This window comes from Mesoplodon densirostris, chromosome 2 (assembly GCF_025265405.1).
Source record: "Mesoplodon densirostris isolate mMesDen1 chromosome 2, mMesDen1 primary haplotype, whole genome shotgun sequence".
Classification (NCBI taxonomy): domain Eukaryota; kingdom Metazoa; phylum Chordata; class Mammalia; order Artiodactyla; family Ziphiidae; genus Mesoplodon; species Mesoplodon densirostris.
Window position 1 is genome coordinate 27,005,324 of NC_082662.1, and position 22,871 is coordinate 27,028,194.

Genomic DNA, 22,871 nt, shown 5'->3' on the forward strand with positions numbered 1-22,871 from the left:
TTAAAGAAATTTTTTATTAAAGTTTAGTTGATTTAAATGTGTGCTAGTTTCTGGTGTACAGCAAAGTGATTCAGTTTTTTATATATGTATATAAAATATATATATATTCTACATATGTATATAATATATATATGTACATATATTCTATTACAGATCCTTTTCCGTTATAATTTATTTTAAGATACTGAATCTGGTTCTCTGTGCTATACAGTAGGACCTTGTTTATTTTATATACAGTAGTTTGTATGACTTGATTTTCTTATATCAAACATTAGAGAAATATACAAAGGAAAAGTTAAGTCTATCGACATTTTCATCCTACCTTCCTGAGCTAATAACCAGTATCAATAGCTTGGTTTGAATTTTTCCATGCTTTCTCCATGCTCATACAAATATGCACACACAGGAAATATGATGTGTTTGTTTTGTTTAATGGGAAATAAGATCATGCTTAAAATTTATTTTCACTTTTCACTCTGAAATTAATGTTCTTCAGTTAAGGGATCATGATTACCCGTAAAGAAGACATGTGAGATGAGCAGTGTTTTAAAGGACAGACAGGTAGGGGAAGAAGTCAAAGAGTGGTCCAGGGGCTTCCCTGGTGGCACAGTGGTTAAGAATCTGCCTGCCAGTGCAGGGGACATGGGTTCGAGCCCTGGTCCGGGAAGATCCCACATGCTGCAGAGAAAGTAAGCCCGCAAGTTGTGGCTCTAGAGCCCACGGGCCACAACTACTGAGCCCGCGTGCCACGACTACTGAAGCCTGCACGCCTAGAGCCCATGCTCTGCAACAAGAGAAGCCACCGCAATGAGAAGTCCGCACACTGCAATGAAGAGTAGCCCCTGCTCGCCGCAACTAAAGAAAGCCCGCGTGCAGCAATGAAGACCTAATGCAGCCAAAAATAACTAAATAAAATAAATAAATTAAAAAAAAGAGTGGTCCAGGAAGCCTGGAGGAGGGGCAGTGGGAGAAAGGAAGACAGGAAGGAAGGCCTACGGCAAGGTTAAGGGACAGCCAGTATATGGGTCTGACTGGGGCTGAGAAAGAGGTTTGTGACCAGTAGTTAGAGCAGAAAAGGTCATCAGGCAACTCCATCCCTCCCAGGTACCTGCAGCCCTGGGTACAGCAGGCCACTCAGCAGAGGGTGCTCCACCTGCTTCACCACCTCAGCTCCTGCTTTCTTGGCATCGTGCTGTGTGACCACGGAGGAGAGGCGATACACATCTAGCGTGTACTCTCTGAGAAGAGACAAGAGGGGACAGCTGTAAGACGGGGCCCAGGCCTCAGTTTAATCCTAAAGTGTGGTGTTAATTTACTCTCCCAATCTTAAGACATTCAGAGAGCATACTGCCTGGTAATTTCTAAAACGTGAGCAGTCCATCCTCTCCTTTAAAATATGACTTTATCGGGACCTTGCTGGCGGTCCAGTGGTTAAGACTCCGAGCTTCCACTGCAGGGGGCCCGGGTTTGATCCCTGGTTGGGGAACTAAGATCCCGCATGCCATGTGGCACAGCCAGAAAAAAGGATATTCTTTTAAAAAATAAATACTACTTTAGGGCTTCCCAGGTGGTGCAGTGGTTGAGAGTCCACCTGCCGATGCAGGGGACAGGGGTTTGTGCCCCGGTCCGGGAAGATCCCACATGCGGCGGAGCGGCTGGGCCCGTGAGCCATGGCTGCTGAGCCTGTGCGTCCGGAGAGGCCACGGCAGTGAGAGGCCCGCATACCGCAAAAAAAATTTAAAAAAATACTACTTTATATTTTTGTTTTTCCTTTTTGAAGATGGCTTTAATTAATCTTTTTCTTTGCTTATCTCTTGAAATAGGGCTTCTCTGCCATTCCCCTCTACTCTCTTCTTCTGGAATGCCTATTAAATAAACATCAGAATTTCTTCAGTCTATCTTCCTTGTCTTTTTAAATTTCTTTTAACTTAAACACATGTAAGGAATACTGAACAATATTAAGAATAGAATACCCATCACTCAGTTTAAGAAAAGGGACCTATCACTTGTAAAGCTCCTGTGCACCCCTCCACGATCCCACTTCTTCCTTCTCCAGAGTAACCAACCACGAGCCTGAACTTTTGTATTTCTTTCCTGTTTTATACTATGTTTGTATTTCTAAACAATATGCTATAAATATTCTCATATGTGTATCCTGGTGTACATGTGCAAGTTCCTTTATATATGCTTAGGAGTAGAATTTCTGGATCATAGGGAATTTGCATCTTGAACTTCAGTTCAAGATAATGTCAAACTATTTTAGAGTGGCTTTTAATCAATTTTATTACTTAATACTCTATTTTAAATTTTGCCAATTTGGTAAGCAGGAATGGTTTCTCACTGTAATTTTAACCTATATTTCTTTGAATAATAACCAAGGGGGTTAAGCATTTTTCCAAAAATGTACTCGTTGGTTTCTTCTGTGAAATGCCTATTTAAGTTTTTCCTACTGGATTGATTCATTTTTGACAACTGATTTTGCAGTTTTTGACATATAATACTGGACATTACTCCTTTGTCAGTTATATATGTTATAAATATCTTCTCCCAGTTGGTGGCTTGTCTTTTTACTTTATCTTACTTTTGATGTACTGAAGGTCTTAACTGTAATGAAGGTAAATTCATCTATCTTTTCCTGTGATTTGTGCTTTTGGTGTGTCTGGTTTAATTTTCCCTGACCTGTGATCATGGGACAGCTTTATACATTGTCTTTTTTTTTTTTTTCCAGTACGTGGGCCTCTCACTGTTGTGCACCCCCGGCCCCGCGCCGCGGAGCACAGGCTCCGGACGCGCAGATCCAGCGGCCACGGCCCACGGGCCCAGCCGCTCTGCGGCATGCGGGATCCTCCTGGACCGGGGCACAAACCCGCGTCCCCTGCATCGGCAGGCGGACACCCAACCACTGCGCCACCAGAGAAGCCCTATACATTGTCTATGTTTTTTAGTTTGGCCTTTATAATTAAATTTTTAATCTACTTGGAATGAAGGGATCATATTTTTCCCTATGTGGCTAACCAATTGTCTCTGCACCATTTTTTCTTAAAAAGTTTATTCTTGCTCTGCTGACCTGCAATGCCAGCTCTGGCATATATCAGGCTTCCATATTTGTGAGGATCTATATCTGAACTCTTTATTCTGTTCCAGTAGTTAATTCTCTATCCTCATGCTACATAAATGAAAAAGGACTTGGTATCTAGAACACACAAGGAACTCTTAAAAAAAAAAAGTTAAAAAACTGGCCAAAACACTTGCATAGATACTTGATTAACAGAAAAGGAAACACAAATAGCCAACAAAAACATGAAAAGATTTTTTTTTTCAATAAATATTTTCAGATATTTTACCACTACACTTGAAAGGTAGTTTGGGTGGGTACAGATTTTTAGGTTGGAAATTCCTCTCCTTTCGAATTTTAAAGGTTTTGCTTCATCCCCTTTTAGCTTTCACTGTTCCTTTGGAGAAACGCAAAACTATTTTGATTCCTGACATTTTGTATGTGACTTCTTTTCTTAAACTGGAAGTTTGTATAATACTTTTTTTTGTCCCCAGTGCTTTAAAATGTCAAGATAATTCACTTTATTTATTTATTTATTTTTCATGTGGGATCTTAGTTCGCAGACCAGGGATTGAACCTGTGTCCCCTGCAGTGGAAGGGCACAGTCTTAACTACCGGACCGCCAGGGAAGTCCCAAGACAGTGTACTTTAGTGTGGGTTTATTTTCATTCATTTTATTAGGCACTCAACAGGCCCTTTCAATCTGGAAACTCATGTTCTTTAATTGTCCTTAAATTAGTACTTCATTTCCTTCCCTCTGACTCTTTGTTCTCTTTTCTGGAACACTTATTACTCAAATATTGGACCTTTTGGCCTAGTACTCTAGTTTTATATTTCCCTTTTTTTTCCCCCATTGTGGTCTGTGAGGCCACAAAAATCAAAATTCAAGCACATACAATTCAACGAGCTCCCTCAAGGTACATGTAGTCTTCAGTGTTCTTCTTGTATTTTACAGATTCTAAGACACATTTTTTTAAACATTTAGCATCTCTGAAATCTAGGTGACTTTTTTTTTTTTTTTTTTTTTTTTTTTTTTTTGTGGTACGCGGGCCTCTCATTGCTGTGGCCTCTCCCGTTGCGGAGAACAGGCTCCGGATGCACAGGCTCAGCGGCCATGGCTCACGGGCCCAGCCGCTCTGCGGCATGTGGGATCTTCCTGGACCGGGGCACGAACCCATGTCCCCTGCATCGGCAGGCGGACTCTCAACCACTGCGCCTAGGTGACTTTTTAAAATAAAGGCATGTCATAGATTAATTAGCAATATTTTTTGTTGTTGTTGTTGTTTTTATTTTACTTTTTTGGCTATGCCACATGGCATGTGGAATCTTAGTTCCCTGACAGGGATTAAACTCGTGCCCCCTGCAGTGGAAGTGCAGTCTTAACTGCTAGACTGCCAGAGAAGTCCCTAATTAGCAGAATTTTTTTAAAGCATCTTAGATTAACTGAAATACAAATCTCTTTGTATTTCCACTTTCACTTGGTTTCTGGCCACTGAGTATTCTTTTTTTTTTTTTTGCGGTACGCGGGCCTCTCACTGTTGTGGCCTCTCCCGTTGTGGAGCACAGGCTCCGGACGCGCAGGCCCAGCGGCCATGGCTCACGGGCCCAGCCGCTCCGCGGCATGTGGGATCTTCCTGGACCAGGGCACGAACCCGTGTCCCCTGCATCGGCAGGCGGACTCTCAACCACTGCACCACCAGGGAAGCCCCTGAGTATTCTTTAAAAATAAATAAATAAATAAATAAACAAACAAATTTATTTATTTTTGGCTGAGTTGGGTCTTTGTTGCTGTGCACGGGCTTTCTCTAGTTGCAGCCAGTGGGGGCTACTCTTCATTGCGGTAAGCAGGCTTCTCGCTGTGGTGTCTTCCTTGATGTGGAGCACGGGCTCTAGGCACGTGGCCTTCAGTAGTTGTGGCTTGCTGGCTCTAGAGCACAGGCTCAGTAGTTGTGGCACACGGGCTTTGTTACTCCACGGCATGTGGGATCTTCCCAGACCAGGGCTCAAACCCGTGTCCCCTGCACTGGCAGGAGGATTTTTAACCACTGCACCACCGGGGAGCCCGCCACTGAGTATTCTTGACTAATTTGCCAATTCATTTATTTGAAGCATCTAGGAAGCTTTAAAAATATTTTATCCAGCATTTTTTTTTAATTTATTTGGCTGCATCAGGTCTTAGCTGCAGCACGCCAGCTTCTCTTTAGTTGTGGAGCACGTGTGGGCTCCATAGGGAGTGGGCTCAATAGTTGGAGCATACAGGCTCTAAAGTGCCAGCAGGCTTAGTTGCCCTGCAGCATGTGGGATCTTAGTTCCCCAGGCAGGGATTGAACCCTCGTCCCCTGCATTGGAAGATGGATTCTTAACTACTGGACCACCAGGGAAGTCCCTTATCCAGCATTTTAAAAATGTTTTTCAGGGTTTCCCTCGTGGCGCAGTGGTTAAGAATCCACCTGCCAATGCAGGAGACACAGGTTCGAGCCCTGGTCTGGGAAGGTCCCACATGCCACAGAGCAACTAAACCTGTGCGCCACAACTACTGAGCCTGCACTCTAGAGCCCACGAGCCACAACTACTGAGCCTGAGAGCCACAATTACTGAAGCCCGTGCGCCTAGAGCCCATGCTCTGCAATAAGAGAAGCCACCGCAATGAGAAGCTTGTGAACCGCAACAAAAGAGTAGCCCCCACTCGCTGCAACTAGAGAAAGCCTGCGCACAGCAACAAAGACCCAACAAAGCCAAAAATAAATAAATAAATAAATTTTTAAAAAAATGCTTTTCAGCAGGAAGGTTGATCAGAGTACCTACTCTGCCAGGTTGCTGGAAACAAAAGTTCTTATCCACATCTCAACCACGCTTACAGTTTTCTTATCCATCTCTCTGGGCTGTATTCTGGGTGAATTTCTTAGTAGAGGCAGACCTCATTTTACTGCACTTCACTTTATTGTGCCTTGCAAATACTGTGTTTGTTAAAAATTGAAGGTTTGTGGCAAACTCCTTTCATCAAGCAAGTCTATCGGCGCCACTTTTCCAACAGTGTTTGCTCACTTCATGTCTCTGTGTTGCATTTTGGTAACTCTTAAATATTTCAAACTTTTTCATTATTATTATATTTGTTACGGTGATCTGTGATCAGTGATCTTTCATACTGCAGGCATACCTTGGGGATATTGTGGGTTCAGTTCCAGACTGCAAGGAACTAAATATTGTAATAAAGTGAGTCATACAAATTTTTGGTTTCCCAGTACATATGCAAGTTATGTTTACACTATACTGTAGTCTATTAAGTTTGCAATAATAGCATTATGCCTAAAAAAATGTACATACCTTGGGCTTCCCTGGTGGCACAGTGGTTGAGCGTCCGCCTGCCGATGCAGGGGACGCGGGTTCGTGCCCCGGTCTGGGAGGATCCCACATGATGCAGAGTGGCTGGGCCCGTGAGCCATGGCCACTGAGCCTGCGCGTCCGGAGCCTGTGCTCCGCAACGGGAGAGGCCACAACAGTGAGAGGCCCGCATACCGCAAAAAAAAAAAAAAAGTACATACCTTAATTAATAAATGTTAAAAAACGGTAACCATCATCTGAGCCTTCAACAAGCTGAAACTTTTTGCCATAGTGAAATCAATAGGGGTTTTGCGAGCTTCAGACTTCATGAGGTTTAAGGAAAGAAGCCATCTCCGTAACATAAAAGTGCAAGGTGAAGAAGCAGGTACTGATGTAGAAGCTGTAGCAAGTCACCTGGAAGATCTAGGTAAAATAATTAATGAAGGTGGCTCCACTAAACAACAGATTTTCAATGAAGACGAAACCACGTTATATTGGAAGAAAATGCCATCTAGTACTTTCATAGCAAGAGAGAAGTCAGTGCCTGGCTTCAAAGCTTCAAGGACAGGCTGTTAGGGGCAAATATAGCTGGTAACTTTAACTTGAAGCCAATTCATCATTCCAAAAATCCTAGGGCCCTTAAGAATTATGCTAAATCTACTCTGCCTGTGATGTATACATGGAACAACAAAGCCTAGGTGACAGCACATTTGTTTATAACATGGCTTACTGAATATTTTAAGCCCACTGTTGAGACTTACTACTCAGAAAAAGTTTCTTTTCAAAACATTGCTGCTCATTGACAATGCATCTGGTCACCAAGAGCTCTGATAGAGATGCACAATGAGATTAATGTTGTTTTCATGCCTGTTAACACAACATCCATCCTGCAGCCTGTGGACCAAAGAGTAATTTCAACTTTCAAGTGTCATTATTTTAGAAATACATTTCGTAAGGCTATAGCTGCCATAGACAGTTATTCCTCTGATGGATCTGGGAAAAGTAAATTGAAAACCTTCTGGAAAGGATTCACCATTCTAGATGTCATTAAAAACACTTGTGATTCATGGGAAGGAGTAAAAATATCAACACGAACAGGATTTGGAAGAAGTTGATTCCAACCTTCAGAGGTGAAACTGAGGGGTTCAAAACTTCAGTGCAGGAAGTAACTGCAGATGTGGTGGAAACAGCAAGAGAACTAGAACTACAAGTGGAGCCTGAATTGCTGCAATTTCATGATAAAACTTAAACGGATGAGGAGTTGCTTCTTACGGATGAGAGGAGAAAGTGGTTTCTTGATATGGAAACTACTCCTGGTCAAGTTGCTATGAAGTGTAGAGAACAAACATATGGACACCAAGCGGGGAAAGTGGTGAGGGGTGGTGGTGGTGGGATGCATTGGGAGATTGGGATTGACATGTATACACTAATATGTATGAAATGGATAACTAATAAGAACATGCTATATAAAAAATAAATAAAATTCAAAAAAAAAGATACTATGAAGACTGTTGAAATGACAACAAAAGACTTAGAAGATTACATAAACTTAGTTGATAAAGCAGTGGCATGGTTTGAGAGGATTGACTCCAATTTTCAAAGAAGTTCTACTGAGGGTAAAATGCTATGAAAATGTATTGCAAGTTATAGAGAAATTGTTTGTGAAAGAGTCAATCGATGTGACAAACTCCACTGTTGTCTTATTTTAAGAAACTGCCACGGCCACCCCAACCTTCAATAACCATCACCCTGATCAATCAGCAGTTATCAACACCAAGGCAAGACCCTCCACCAGCAAAAAGATTATGATTTGCTGAAGGCTCAGATGATGGTCAGGATTTTTTTAACAACAAAGTGTTTTTATTTTTTAATTAATCTATTTTTTAAATTTATTTTATTTTTGGCTGCGTTAAGGTCTTTGTTGTTGCGTGCGGGCTTTTCTCTAATTGCGGTAAGCGGGGCCACTCTTCATTGCGGTGCATGGGCTTCTCATTGCAGTGGCTTCTCTTGTTGCAGAGCACAGGCTCTTCGTGCGCGGGCTCAGTAGTTGTGGCTCGTGGGCTCTAGAGCACAGGCTCAGTAGTTGTGGTGCATGGGCTTAGTTGCTCCACGGCAGGTGGGATCTTCCCGGACCAGAGCTCAAACCCATGTCCCCTGCATTGGCAGGTGGATTCCCCACCACTATGCCAAAAGGGAAGCCCATGACAAAGTATTTTTAAATTAAGGCACACACATTTTTTTTTTAGACACAATGCTACTGTACACTTAACAGACTACGGTATAGTGTAAACATAACTTTTATATGCACTGGGAAATCAAAATATTCATGTGACCCCCTTTATTGTGATATGTACTTTATCGAGGTGGTTTAGAACCAAACCTGCAATATCTCTGAGGTATATGCTTTATTTAAAACTCTAAATGTCCAACAGTGGGGAATGTAAAGAAAATTAAGTTAGATGAAGTAAAAAGAGAAATCAACTTGTAAGCAAGATCTGGGTTCACATCATGGTCCTTTTACTTATTAGCTGCATGAACTTGGGAAAGTTAAATCTGAGTCTATTTCCTTATCTGTGAAATAGGATAGAACAATGCTTACCTTAAAAAGTTGTTCTAAGGGTTTAAATGCAAAAGTGACCATTAGAGTGATACATGGCTTATTTGAGAGGTTAAAAAAATTAAAGAATGTGGAAACTACGAGGCAGCAGGCAGGGGATAGGGGGAGTGGGCGGCAGTTACTTAGGAAACTGTAGATTAAAAATTTAGGGCATCCAATTATATGTATGTTAATGTTACAAATATAAATGTTTCTTTCACATTTCTTTTATCATTATTTGCTGAGGCTGGAAGGAGAAAGTGAGGCTGAGTTTTTCATTACTCTCCCATATGCTGTGAGGTCTGCAAGGCCAAGGACTTTGTTGTGGTTACACTTACATTTCCAGCAAACAGTATGGTACCGAGGCATTTACTAGTCAGTAGATTTTTGATGGATGAATTAAAAGGACAAAGTGTATACAATTTTTAATGGTTAACAGGTAGAGCCCAACAGCTTCTAATCCTTGACTCCCCAGGCCTGTAACTAGCTAGGAGCACCAGAGCCACAAGGAGGGGGGATGACTGAGCACTTACTTGCTGAGCTGGTAATCGGTGCCTTTGATGAACTTGAGCTTCTCCAAGGGTACCCCAATGCTCTCCAGCATTGCCTTGATCACATTCTCATAATAGCTGGTTCGGAGTTCTAGAAGTTCCCATGGGGCCTTCATGTTATCCAGGTACGCGTGAAGATCCGCAAACAGAATCGTTACCTGGGCATAAGAGATAAGGGGCCATCAAAATGTGAATTTGTCCAAGTACCTCCAAACAAGTGAGGTAAGTCTTGTTAAGTCTCTCTTTCGGCCGTTGCCCAAGGGCAACTGCTTGCTTTATAACACTAGTTCTTACCTCACATCCTGCTTTCAGGAAGTCCGCGATCTTAGACATAGGCACAAAGTAAGCCACATGTGGCTTGCCTGTGGTTGCTGTCCCCCAGTAAACTTTAAGTTCCCGGTCCTTCAGTATCTCCTTCACTTTCTCTTCCCCGAGAACCTCCTGTTGTGGAAGCAGAAGAGCTGGTTTAATGCCAGTGCCCCACCTTGCTCATCCTTTACCCTGTGACAAGGAAAACAAAGGTATGTTTCACTGAGGGTCCAGGCTCAGAGCCAGCAGGGAGGTCTAGCCAGGCTCTCAGTGCTGAGTGAGAGCCAAATGAAGCCGGTGCTGTTGCCAGTACCACTCCACTGCAGAGACACTGACGTTAGGGGAAGGGAGCATGTCTCTAACCATATCTTCCCCTCCGTCTATTTTTAGCTCATGCTCCTTCCTTTCACAGCCAATTTCTTGAAAGGTGTCTCTTCTTCTGCTCTCCATTCCTTATCTCCCCTTCTAGTCTGAATTCCATACAGCATCACACCACTGAAAATGCTCTTGCTAAGATCACAGATGGCCTCCGTGTTGCTAAATTCAGTGAATACTTTTTAGTCCTCACTCCCCCTGAAACAATCTCCTCTTTTGGTTTTCTCTATTTTACTGTCTTAGTTTTCCTCCTACTTTTCTGGCTGCTGGGACTCAGATTTCTTTGCAGCTGTTCTTCTTCCTAATCATTTAAATAATAGCAATCCTTGGGGCCCTATCTCTCTTCTTACTCTACATTCTCCCTAACTGATCCTCTTCAGTTGCTTCAATTACTACTTATGAGCTAGTAACTACCAAATCTCCTGCTCACACCTATATACATGTACTTGTTATTAACCCAGTTAATTCAAACACAACATGTTCAAAATTAAACTTACGCTTTCACCTTCTTACCTCACTCCCCAGCCATCTTTTTCACTTAGTTTCACCCCAGTGCAATAAATGGTACTATCAGTCACTGAGTTGCGTAAGTTACTCTGAAACAGCTCTTAAGTCCTCCAACTTCTTTCCGCCTCTACACCACCAACCTAGTCTTGGCCATCCACACCAAGATAACCGTAATAGCCTCTTAACAGGTCTCCCATATCTACTCTTGTTCTCTCCAATCCATGTCCCAAAAGGAAGCCAGAGAGGCCTTTAAAAACCAAAATTTGATTAACTCATTCACCTATTTAAATACTTTAATAATAATTTCCTTTTGCCCTAAGACAATATTGGAAAAATCCTAATAGGCTAGTATGCTGCTGATAAGAGATTTTAGTGTTTCTTCAGGTGACGGTTTGTGGGGGGCTGTTGGAAGCCATGAAAGACAAAAATTGTTTTGCTGGTTTGAATCACCTATTAGTAGGATTTGTTAAAATCTTGTGTTCCAAGCCAGCTGGAGGCTGATCCTCTGAGCCCCTGACTATTTGGATACTTGAAGAGTTTTCACTACTCAAGGAAAGGTCATATCACTTACCCTTTAAGACCCGAGTAAGTCAATGCCACTAGCTTTGTGTGTCATTTCTTCCCAACCTCTCTTTATTTTATTGGAGAGAGGTTAGGAAACAAAGGATCTGGCTAAGGGGAAGCATGCAAGAGTCTCTGGTTAAGATCAAATTATGAGTGAAAATAACCCAAATGTCCATCAACTGACAAATGCAGAAACAAAATGTAGTATATTCATATAATGGAATGTTATTCAGCCATCATAAGGAATAGAGTTTTGATAAGTGCAACAACATGGATGAAACTTGAAAACATTATGCTAAGTGAAATAAGCCAGACACAAAAGGCCACATATTATGATTCCATTTATATGAAATGTTTAGAACAGGCAAACTAGAGACAGAAAGCAGATTCATGTTTCCCTAGGGCTGGGGAGATGGGAGGAATGGGCAGTGACTGCTAATGGGTACAGGTTATTTTTGATGATGAAAATGTTCTGGAATTAAATAATGGTGATAATTGAACAACCTTGTTACTACATCAAAACCCACTGAATTGCACACTTTAAAAGGGTGGATTTTATGATATGTTAATTGTATCTCATAAAAAGAGAAAAACAAGCTGTGGCCCAACCAATGTAACCACTGCCCTTTCTAAAACCCCAATGTTAAACATAGCTTACAAGGCCCTCATGACCTGGTCCCTGCCTATGCCTCCTAAACAACAAGTAAAATGTATAGGATGTCAGATGGTGGTAAGTTCTATGGAGAAACAACAACAAAAAAAGGCAGAGCAAGGGATGTGGCAGTTCTGGTGGCAGGGGGTTGTTATTTAAGTAACGTGGCCAAGAAAGGCCTTCCAGACAGCGTGACAGCAGAGGCCTGAAAGAGTCAAGGGAATGAGCAATATAAATATTTCCTAAGTGCCTGATCTGCATTTGCTTCCTCTACTCCAGCCAAGTTAGCCTTCTCTCTGAACCACAGGGTTCTTTCTCCCCTCTGGATCTTGACCTGGGTTCCTTCTACCTGACACGTTTTTAGCCCCCAGTATTCTGGTTAACTTCTACTCCTGCAGTGCCTGGAACCAGCAGGAACATATGTGGAGTGAAGAAGTGATCCGCATCCTTCAGGGCGCAGTTTAGAGGTCACTTCCTCAGCTTTCCCTGACACTCCTCCCGGCCCTCCCCCGTAACTTCCTTTCAAGAAAGATCTCCGCGTAAAGTACCTTCCAGTACTTGTTTCGACTGTAATTAAATGTTTGGATTATGGGTCATTTTAAACGTCTGATTTCCTCCAGACATGCTCTGGGAGGGCAGGGTCCTGACGTATCCCCCAGCGCCTAGCACCGCACCTGGCACATAATAGGGTGGGTGGGGTGGGAGCCCTGGATTCGAAGCCTGGCTCAACACAAGTAACTGCACACAGGAGGTGAGCCTACTGTGATTTCTGTGGGACTGACCGACGGGCAGTGAGGACTGCAATCTCTCTCAGAGCGGCCTCGGCGCGGAGTCCCCGGCCTCACACACTTATGACCCCGTAGCGGGGCTCAGGATCCCAGGACCTCCGGCCTCCAGTCCCCAACGGCGCACTTCCAACCCCGAGGCCCAACCTGCAGGTTCCGGGTGATAAGGTGCAGCTTCTCTTCAGGGCTCAGAGCGTCCCCCATGCTCTGTCCCCTCCGTCTCCCGCGCTCAGCCCAGCACTCGCGCCCCTTTCTCGGTCGCCGCCGCCGCCGCGTGCCGGGAACTGTCACGCAGGTCCAGTTAGGTTGCATCAGCTGAACTCGTCGCTCGGCTTGCTCGGCCTGGACCCTTGTCCTCCTACCAGCAGCCAGGAAAGTGTCAGGAGCAGCGAAAAGTCGAGCGGGTCGATGAGACGAAAAGGGGTGGAGCCAGTAGGTGGGGTAAGCGGTGCGGAGGGCGGGGTTGCGGCGCCTGCGCGGGGCGCAACCTTCTGAGAGGCGGGGCTGTTTCCTGCCAATCACTGCCTGCTTGCCCTCCCCCTGGCGCTGGCCCGGCAGCCTCGGGGTGGGGGAGGTCGGTGAGGGGGCGATAAAATGGCGCAGGGGGCGGAGTGAGGTGCAGTCGTTCACCTAGGCTTGGGCCCGGCTTGTGGAGGTGAACAGCTGAGGGACGAGGGGGTCGGCGTTCCTCGGCTGGGAGGGGGATGGGGGCGCCTGTTGCTTCGCCAGAGGGCCGCGCAAGCCGTCCGCCCCTTTGAGGGGTTGAGAGGCCCTCACCCTGGCGGGAGAAGGGCTCGTTCTCGTTTCTGAGGTGATGGCGGTGGCGGGGGGAGTGTCTCTGCCCCCCACCTCCACTTCGGCGGGCGATAGATGCCCCTCACCCTGCCGAGGCAAAGGGAGGCCGTCTGGTTACCCGAGAGGGGGAGTGAGGTCCGTTCTCCCTACCCAGTGGGGGTGGGGGGGCTGGAGGTGGAGGTGGAGGGAGTGCCTCTGCCCTCTACCCCACGGGGCCGGGAGGGTGTCGGTAGGCAGAAGATCGCAGTCTTTCCGGCCGCGCCTTGCGAGCGGGGGGCTGGGGGGTGGAGAGGCTGAGCCGCCCCAGGGGGGAGCGGAGGCCCGGGTCCAGCTGAGGTGTGGGGTGGGCAGCCATCCGCAGGGTGAGGGTGCACTGTGCTGCCCTGCTGGCGGGCCGCTTTTGCTCCTGCTGGGGGAGGGGTGGGCAGCAAGCCCCGCGCTTCTCCCGCCTTTCGCGGGAGGCGGGAACTCTTGGTCTTTTGGGAGGAGGGGAGCAGGAGGAGGGAAGTGCGAAGGCCCTGCCCCGAGGGCGATGCCGTGTCGCAGCGCTTCTGAGGGAGAGCTGGGGGCGGCCAAGCCGTATCCTACGAAGGGTGAACTGCGGTCCCCCTTCCTCCTGGCGCTCGAGGACTGGAGGCGGCACCGGTTACTTCCTGGGCTGGAGGGCGGGCAGTTGGCACTGCAGGTTGGGCCCCGGAGAGGAAGTGATTGAGTTGCGTTCCTGCTGCCCCAACCTGACCTCCAGTTTCCTGTGGATTTGTTAGAAGCTTCAAGCTTTAGCAAACCCGTCTAAATCATTTCAAAGGCATTTTCTTTTAAAAAAAGAAACCTGTTGCTGCAGCTGGGAAGTGTTTTGTCTCTATGCCCATGTGGGAGGAAAGTCCTGGCACCCTTATCTAAGCGAAACGTTACCTCAAGCAGAGATTTCCAGCCCTGCGTCGTTTTTCTGTCCTGTAGTGTTTACGGCAAAGGGCGTTGCAGAATTCTCACAGATAATTTCAGTTCAGTTTGATTTTGACTAAACTTTATGGCCGTTTTCTGGAGTGATGAAGCCTACTGAGTGCCTTTAGTCCTGTATGTCTCACATGTATTGCATGTAGGAAAGGTTGGAAATCAAATGTCATTGGGGAAGTCCGGTCTCTTGGAAATAATCCTTTCCCTTGGCCATACCTGTCAGATCCAGCTTGATAATGGTCTTGGCTTTAGAGCCTTGAAAGAGGGATGTGGGGTTGTGTCTGATGTTGCAGTTTTCGTGGCCTTAATAAAATAAGGCTTTGTGCTTTAAGGCAGTAGGTTTTCTTAGGTACGGTAAAAATAGAAAGGGAGCCAATTTCTGAAGTTGCAACCAGGAGGTTAGAGAACAGAGGGAGGGGGTGGTAAACTGAAGTGTGAAGAAGGGGGTGGACAGGTGAGAGAGACATGGAAGGACAGAATAGGGTCACAGAAGGGATGGGGAGCAGAGAATTAAGAGATAGACTTGGGAGATGGGGAAAATATTTTTCCTTTAAAAATAAGGAGATCCTCATATTTCAGATCACTACAAAGCAAGTGCCAAGAAAGGCAGGTGATGATGGAATCGCAGACAGGGAAGTACTAAGGCTGTCTTGTGGAACTTCACTTTAGAACTTCAGTTTTATCCGAGATTTTTTTTCCTCCCTTTCAGATTTATTAAATATCAACTTTCATTAGTATAAGGCTTTTAGGTTTAGAATGCTTCCATAAACATCCCCTCATTTGATCCTCATGATAATCTGTTTGAAGTTAACAGTGACTAATCCCCCATTTTTCAGAATGGTGTTCTCATCTGTATTGAGGTTCAGAGACTTCAAGTGAAATACCGAGGTCTCTGAATTTTAGTCCAGTGTCTCACTTCAGTGACCGTTAATTTGCAGAATTTGCCTGATATTTCAAATATCCATATGGCCTCATCTTTGACCAATTTATTGTGACAGTGTGTTTGACAAGATGCTGGGTTAAATTAGAAGGGATTAGAGCATACTGAATAATTTCTTGACAAGCAGGGACCAGGGGAAGTTTCCTATCGGTTTAACAATCTTTTCCTACCATTACTGTGCTTCTCTTAAGACTGACTGACTCTTCAGGGGTCAGGGAGATGATGATGGTGGGGTAAAATAATAACCAACCACTACTTATTTAGCTTTTACGTTGTGCCTGTAGTAGTCTTAAGTACTTTGATGTTCATGATCTCATTAATTCTTGCAACAGCCTTATGAGGTAGGTACTGTGATGGTCCCTATTTTACAAGGGAGGACATTTGAAACTTCAGAATGTAATCATTGTATCTTTCCCCACTGACTTCTTAATTTTAAAATGTTTTTATTACTAAGTATTTCAAGCATATAAAAATTATACCATGTAACAATAACGAATACTGTTATACCCACCACCTAGCTTTATTGTTTTAGGTCTTTTCTTATTAATGTTTTTTAAAGAAATAAAACATTACAGATAGAATTGAAGCTACTCACACCCCCTTGCCATTCCTCTTCCCTCCCCACCACCAGAGGTAGTCACTATCCTGAACTTGGTGTTCCTTCCTATTTAATGATATATATACGTATCCATACACAATTTATGTTATTGTTTCTTTAACAAATAAATTGTAAGGAAAAAAAAGATGGGAATCTGTAGATTAAAAAACTCACAAGACCTATCAGCCGATTGCAATATATGGCCCTTATTTGGACACTGATTTTTTTTTTTTGCGGTACACGGGGCTTTCACTGCTGTGGCCTCTCCGGTTGCGGAGCACAGGCTCCGGACGTGCAGGCCCAGCGGCCATGGCTCACGGGCCCAGCCGCTCCGCGGCACGTGGGATCTTCCCAGACCGGGGCACGAACCCGTGTCCCCTGCATCGGCAGGCGGACTCCCAACCACTGTGCCACCAGGGAAGCCCCTGATTTTTTTTTTTTAATCTTAAAAAATATGACATTTATAAAATAGCTGTAAGTATGAACTGGATATTTTACGATAAGGAATTCTTGTTATTTACAGATGAAATGATGTGATTCCTGGGACTTGCTTCAAAATAATCTGGTAAAGGGGGAAGTGGATGGGGCAAGGTTAGCTATGGGTCGATAGTTGGAGCTGTGTGATGGGTATGTGGGAATTCATTATACTATTACGCTGTTTTTGTATATGTTTTAAATTATAATAAAAAGTATATTTAAAAATGAGGAAATAAAATTGTGAACAGAATGATTTGTGCAAGTTAAATTTTATATGGTTATGGTATTGTTCTGCATGCTTTTGCTCCTAGACCTATTGGAACATTCTATGAGAGAAGCTCAGAAGAGCCAGCTCTGTGCCTGTGGATGTCATGTGGCATAGGAATTGATACTTTCAGTGGTTACGAAGAATAGTGGTCCTTTGTGTGCACAGTAAAGTTTGCAAGTAATGATGTTTTTCTTCCAGTGAGGTTTGGCCACATTCACGGTTATTTCTCATGTTATTCCATTCCACTTGGGAAATCAAGGGAAGCCTGTGCAAAATAAGGTGGCTTAAATTATTTTTGCCAAGGGACCAAAAGCCCTCTTTGATGTCTGCATCCTTCGTAGTATATTAGAGAGTGTACTGAATGTAGAAGGCTCTGCCACTTGCTTACTGATCCAGGGCAAGTCTATCACAAGGGTGGTAGAAAAAAACAAGAAAAAACATTGTCTTTGGAATTAGACTTGGGTTTGGATCCTTGTTCTAGCATATTAGCTCTGTATACTTGGTATACTAAATGCCTGTGAACTTTAGTTTCCCAAAAGTGAAAATGTATTGAACTCTTCATTTGATTAAGCAAGTGCTTGGACTAGACCTTTTGTTTGTTGGTTTCGTTTTTCTTTTTGGCGGCACCATGCAGCATTTGGGATCCCGTGCCCCCTGCAGTGGAAGTGCAGAATCATAACCACTGGACTGCCTGGGAACTCCCAGGACTAGACCTTTTGGAAGGAGTTGGAGAGTGGGGGTGGTGGCTCAGAAAGAGCTTCTCTTTCAGAAATGTGGCTGCTTAACCCCTGTGCCTGTGATACTTGTGCTTGACACCCACAAACTTCGTTAAGTAAAAGAAAAATTTTTCCAAAAGTAAACTTTTCTCTTACTGCTGCCTGAAGAATTAACTTCACTCTATAATATAACCCAGTCACTGGGCAGAGAAATTACTTTTCATAGAGACACATGCTTCAGTGCCTAGAACTGTCCCCCAATTGCTGAAATATTGGTAAAATAAGATTAAAAGCCATGGCAACTCTTAAGTTTAAATATAACAGCTTAGCTTCTTTGATAAGATCTGTGTTATAGAGTTATATTGAGGGGTTAGAGTTGTAAAATATGTCTCACAGTGCGTAGTTTATAACAGGTGCTTAATATTTCTTCCCTTTTTGTCCCATCTCATCTCTAAGATGGACAAGCCTTTTTTTTTTAACTTGTTTTCCCCCCAGTTTTTTTGAGATATAATTGCCATATAACATTGTATTAGTTTGTCATACAACGTGATTTGATATATGTACATAATGCAAGATGGTTGCCACAATAAGTTTAGTTAACTTACATTACCTCACACAGGAATTTTTTTTCTAATGATGAGAACTTTTAAGATCTCTCTTAGCAACTTTAAAATAAAAAAATACACTATTGTTAACTATAGTCACCATGCTATACATTACATAGGTCCCTTCTAATTCTAAAATTCTATAATCCTTCCCATTTCCTTCTAGCTCTTTCTCTAGTACTACCCCCCCCCCCCGCCCCCCGCCCCACCCTGCCCCGCTGCGCTACACTGCGCTGCTTGTTGTATCTTAGTTTCCCGACCAGGGATTGAACCTGGGCCTTCGGCAGTGAGAGTATGGAGTCCTAAGCACTGGACCACCAGGGAATTCCCTCTTTCTCTAGTACTTTATTGTCCATAGCATTTTGTATTTTCTCATATTGGTACGTAACTTTCAGTGTTGTCTCTGTAGGAAGATTATACATTCCTTGAGGGTGGAAATCATATCTTTATTTCTTAGAAATCTTATAGAGACAAATTATCTAGCTCAGTGCTGTGTGAGGATAGTAGCTCAGAAAATGTTTCCTGAAAGAGTGCATGAACCAAAACTAAAATTCAGGGAGGGAAGTGGGGTGGGGGAGAATTCACAGTTCAAAGGCTACAAGAAGTTTCCAAATTATTGAGTTCGGTGATTAAGTGTTTCTTATAGCTTAGCTGTTGACATGTGATATGTGAATATCAGTTTTCTATCACCTTTGCCATCTAGAAAATAATTAGAGATTAGGTCCGTCATTAGCTATTTAAGAACTAGGTTTTAATTATACAAGTAATATATAAATATTCAAGTAAAAAAGTGAAATACTAAAGTCTCCCCTTGTCCTCTCAGGATTCCCCTGCAGGTTATGACAGTCATCAATTTTGTGTTGTATTTTTCCAGACCTGTTCTTTGCGTTTATATATGTATTGAAAATGTATGGTCATAATTATATATGTATATATATATGGTCATAATACATATATTGTATGTATTATGTATGGTCATAATTATAACTTTTATATGTATGGTCATAATAATAACTTTTAGATCTTGGGGGAATCTTAGACATCACCTAATCCCTGTTCTCCATCCCTTCCCTATTTTGTAAATGAGGAAACAAGTCCCTGGTTAAGTGGCTTGCCCAAATTATCACAGCTGGTTATTGACAGAACCAGGACAACAACCCAGGTCTTTGGACTCTCACGACAGTACTCATCCTACTAGAGCAAATGATATTCTTAAGAAAGTATAAATTGTTGGGGGGAGGAAAATTAGTTCCTTAGTTGCATAATTTTTCCTCTAAAGATTTTTCTTTGGTGTTCTTGACTCGAAATCCAACTTTGTGGTATTTAAAAAAAATCAAGATCAAAATTAATAGATGGAGCACCTTAAAAGCATAATGCAGTTGACTTTGTAATTAGCAGAGTTGAAAGTGATGAGAAGATCCTCTAATTTTCTTTGTGTCTGCAGGAAGGTGGGAGTCAATCATTTTGACAAGTCTCCTGAAACGAACAGCTAGCAGGAGCTGAACCCTTTTTCCATTTGGTCTCGTGGCAAAGGCAGAGATCACACCAGCAGCTCCACACAGTATGAAAGACAATTCTTTATCTTATTGTATGCTTAAAGATTTTTTGTTTTTTGTTTTTCATTTTCAGAAGTAATACATGTTTGCTTTCTAAAAAGTGTAAACTGTGAAAATCCAAACATTTTACATACATATTTATTTTGTTTGTATGTTATAGATATTATTCCATGATAGTATATACAGATCCACTTCTTTGTGTTTTTAAATAATAGTAAAGTATTCTATAACATGCATGTACCATGATTTTACTGAACAGTTCTGGTGATGGACATTTAGGTTTCCAATATTTGGATGTTTTGAATAATGCTGCTTTGAACATCTTTGTAAATGTATCTATGTGCCTTTGTACAGGTACTTCTGCAAGATAAATTTCCAGAAGTGAAATTGCTGGGTCAAATGCTGTTGCCAAATTTCTCTCCACAAAATATTGTACTCACTTATACTCTCACTGATAGTGTGTGAGGATCCTTGTTTCTCACATTCTCACCAAACAAGATTACTGTGTCATCTTAATTTTTGCCACTTTGATAGGAAAAAAAGTATCTCATTGTTCTGATATATATTTCCATGATTCTGGTAAGCTTAAATATCTTAAAACTGTCTCATGTTACAAGTCATAGTGCAAAGAATTTGAAATACTAAGACACCACCACTCTCTAGAGAAGATTGGAATTGATATAAGGGTATTTCCTGTTCCTCAGCAAAACTGCCTTTTATTTCTCCAGATATGCTGTGCTCACTAGTGCCCTCTGAACAGTCTTCTGGTACCTCTCTTTTGCCTAAAGACAATGCCCCATTTTCTTGGGATTCCTTGGATGAGGACGGATTGGATGACTCCTTGCTGGAGCTGTCTGATGGGGAAGATGATGGCCATTTTAGTTTCACGGAGGAAGAGATTCAGGAACTCTTGAAGGATGATGACCTATCAAATGAGCACTTTTCTTGGGGAGGAGGCTTGCCTAATGATGACAGCAGGAATGTTGAGAAGGGGGGGAAAGGGAGTCAAATTCCACTTGATACTCCCCAAGAGAAAAGTTCATTGTACAGCTCGGGACCAGAAGCTGAGACCCCTAGCCTCTTCAAACTACCTCAACTAAATACATCAGTTGGTCATGGACCAACTCCTACTAAACCATTGAACAGACGCTTTGCACTAGAAAAGAATCTTATAAAAGTTACAGTTGCACCATTTGATCCAACAGTTTGTGATGTTGTACTTGATAAGGACAAGACTGATACATCCAAAGTTACTGAAAAACCCTCCTCCCTTGGAGAAGAGATGAGAGAAGATGGTCTTAGCCTAAATGAGAGCACAATTTGCACAGAATCTGAAGGGATCAGCCTCAGTAACTCTGCCTATGATGGGCCCCCACTCCCTTCTTCAAACAGTAACTTTGAACAAACTGTCTCTGATAAAAATATGTCTGACAGTAAGAAACCTACACCTGTATTCTCTCAGATCTTGGACCATTCAGAGACTTCTAATACGGGGTCAGCCTGGAGAAATGGATCACATAAATCAAGTTTTGAAATGAGGTTTCCGGTTGTTTCCAGTTCATCAAACAAAGTAAGTATATATTTCAAGGTGAAGAGAGGAATGAAATTATTTTCATTCAGAAGCTGTATAGCAGAGCTTTGTATTCAAATAAATTAGGGTTTAAATCCTGACTAGCACTGTGACCCTGGGCAAATTATTTAGCTTCTCTGTTTCCTCACAATTTCTTATCTATAAATTGGAGTAAATGATACTTTACAGTATAGTAAAGATTAATTAAATAATGTATTGACAGTAACTGGTACATAGTACTAAATTAACCATTTACTGAATAGACTAAGATGATGATGATTTTATTATTATTTCTCCTTTCTTTGGGTTTCAGCCTAAGTCTCAATTTTTGGTTGCCACGCTGTATAAATTAGATAAAATAGCTCTGAGTCAGCCACTGAAGAGCTGAAAAATCTTGGACAATTTACTTAACATCTTTGAGCCTGATTCCCTATCTGTCAAATGGGTCTAACAGTCCATACCGCTTAGGGTTTCTTTTTTTTTCTTGAGATTACTGTCCTTATCTCATTTAAAGCACCTCCCTTAGTGCCCAGTACACACTAGGGTTCACGAGTATGCCTATGTAGCTGTTAGTTCAAGAATATTTCCATAAATGATGTTTTGTTATAACTAAGGGCCATCTTTGCTTCTTCTTTCTGCTCTGAAAAAATGCAGGATGTTCTTGACAAGGATTCTGGGAAGCTGAACGTCCATGAAAAAAGACTAGGCAAAGTCATTCCTGTTCTGCAAACCAAAACAAGGTAATGGTATAGTGAAGTATTCTGGTTTCTGTTGGTTCTCTTCAGTTGCTTTCTTCCTCTCCTGAGTTTCTCTTTAGTGTGGGGAAAAAGCCCTGCACCAGAAGTAAGCATACTTGAAGTTCTGGGACTACCAATAACTGTGTGACCTTGAACAAGTCAAATATTCTCTGACCTTGGTTTCTTTGTCAATAAAATGAGGCTAATGATGCCTTCCCTGCTGCCTCACAGGGTTATTTTGAAGCGAAAAAAAGACATATTAGTGAAAGCACTGTATAAATGTAAGATTTCTTTCCCTGCGTGTGGGGAAGCTTGGTCACAGATATAGGAAGTTAGAATAATTCTTACAAAATGTTAAGATATAACTATGTAGAAAATCATTTAGTCATCTCTCCCAACTTGCATATAACTGTCCTTGGGGAGAAAATTTTATAGAGTTTGCAGATTTGGGTCACCTTTTCAATCTGTTCTCTTGTTGCCAGGAGATGGCAGTATCCCTACATGGGCCTTTTCAATTAGCAAAGCTGTTTTTTAGGTTGAGTCAGATTGGCTTCCTTACAACGAGATTCTTCTAAAAATTTTGATTACAGAGATACTAAATTTATTCCTACCACCCCTAATCCCAGTTTTCTGGTTTTTTTTTTCCTTGTTTTGCTTTGGTTACTTGAAGGAACTTTGTGAATTGCATACAGTGGAAATTAAGGCTACTTGGAGCAGTAATAAACTCACTGTCTCATCCACAGACTCCTTAGTACAGTGTAATCAGCATGAGCGAGGGTCAGAAATTGTTCTTGCCAAGGTCACCAATGTTTTAATTGCCAGATCCAGCTGGTTCTTTTTGGTCTTTATCTTACTCAGTTTTTCTGTGCCTCTATGAAGTTAGCTATTTCCTGACTAACCTTGAATTACTCAACAAATGCTTTCTGTCTCTATGGAGTAG

General features: G+C 42.7%; 2 protein-coding genes across 7 annotated transcripts in view; one reads left to right on the top strand and one right to left on the bottom strand.

Moving 5' to 3' along the window:
* Nucleotides 1-13,082, bottom strand: part of YARS1 (tyrosyl-tRNA synthetase 1) — a 31,081-nt gene extending 17,999 nt beyond the window's left edge. Inside the window, exons 1-4 of the mRNA XM_060089409.1 lie at nt 12,863-13,082; nt 9,818-9,964; nt 9,506-9,681; nt 1,109-1,238 (exon numbers count right to left, since the gene is read on the bottom strand). Of these exons, the coding sequence (XP_059945392.1) occupies nt 1,109-1,238; nt 9,506-9,681; nt 9,818-9,964; nt 12,863-13,027 (618 nt within the window). The 5' untranslated portion in view covers nt 13,028-13,082. The remainder of the gene's footprint in view (nt 1-1,108; nt 1,239-9,505; nt 9,682-9,817; nt 9,965-12,862) is intronic.
* Nucleotides 13,083-13,267: 185 nt separating this feature from the next.
* The window catches only part of S100PBP (S100P binding protein), a 29,696-nt gene continuing 20,092 nt past the window's right edge, over nt 13,268-22,871 (top strand). For 3 of the 6 annotated variants that reach the window (XM_060089410.1, XM_060089414.1, XM_060089415.1), the window contains exons 1-4: nt 13,299-13,370; nt 19,513-19,629; nt 20,353-21,194; nt 21,849-21,934. In XM_060089410.1, the coding sequence (XP_059945393.1) occupies nt 20,355-21,194; nt 21,849-21,934 (926 nt within the window). In that variant the 5' untranslated portion in view covers nt 13,299-13,370; nt 19,513-19,629; nt 20,353-20,354. The other 3 variants (XM_060089411.1, XM_060089413.1, XM_060089412.1) reach the window with 3 other exon arrangements.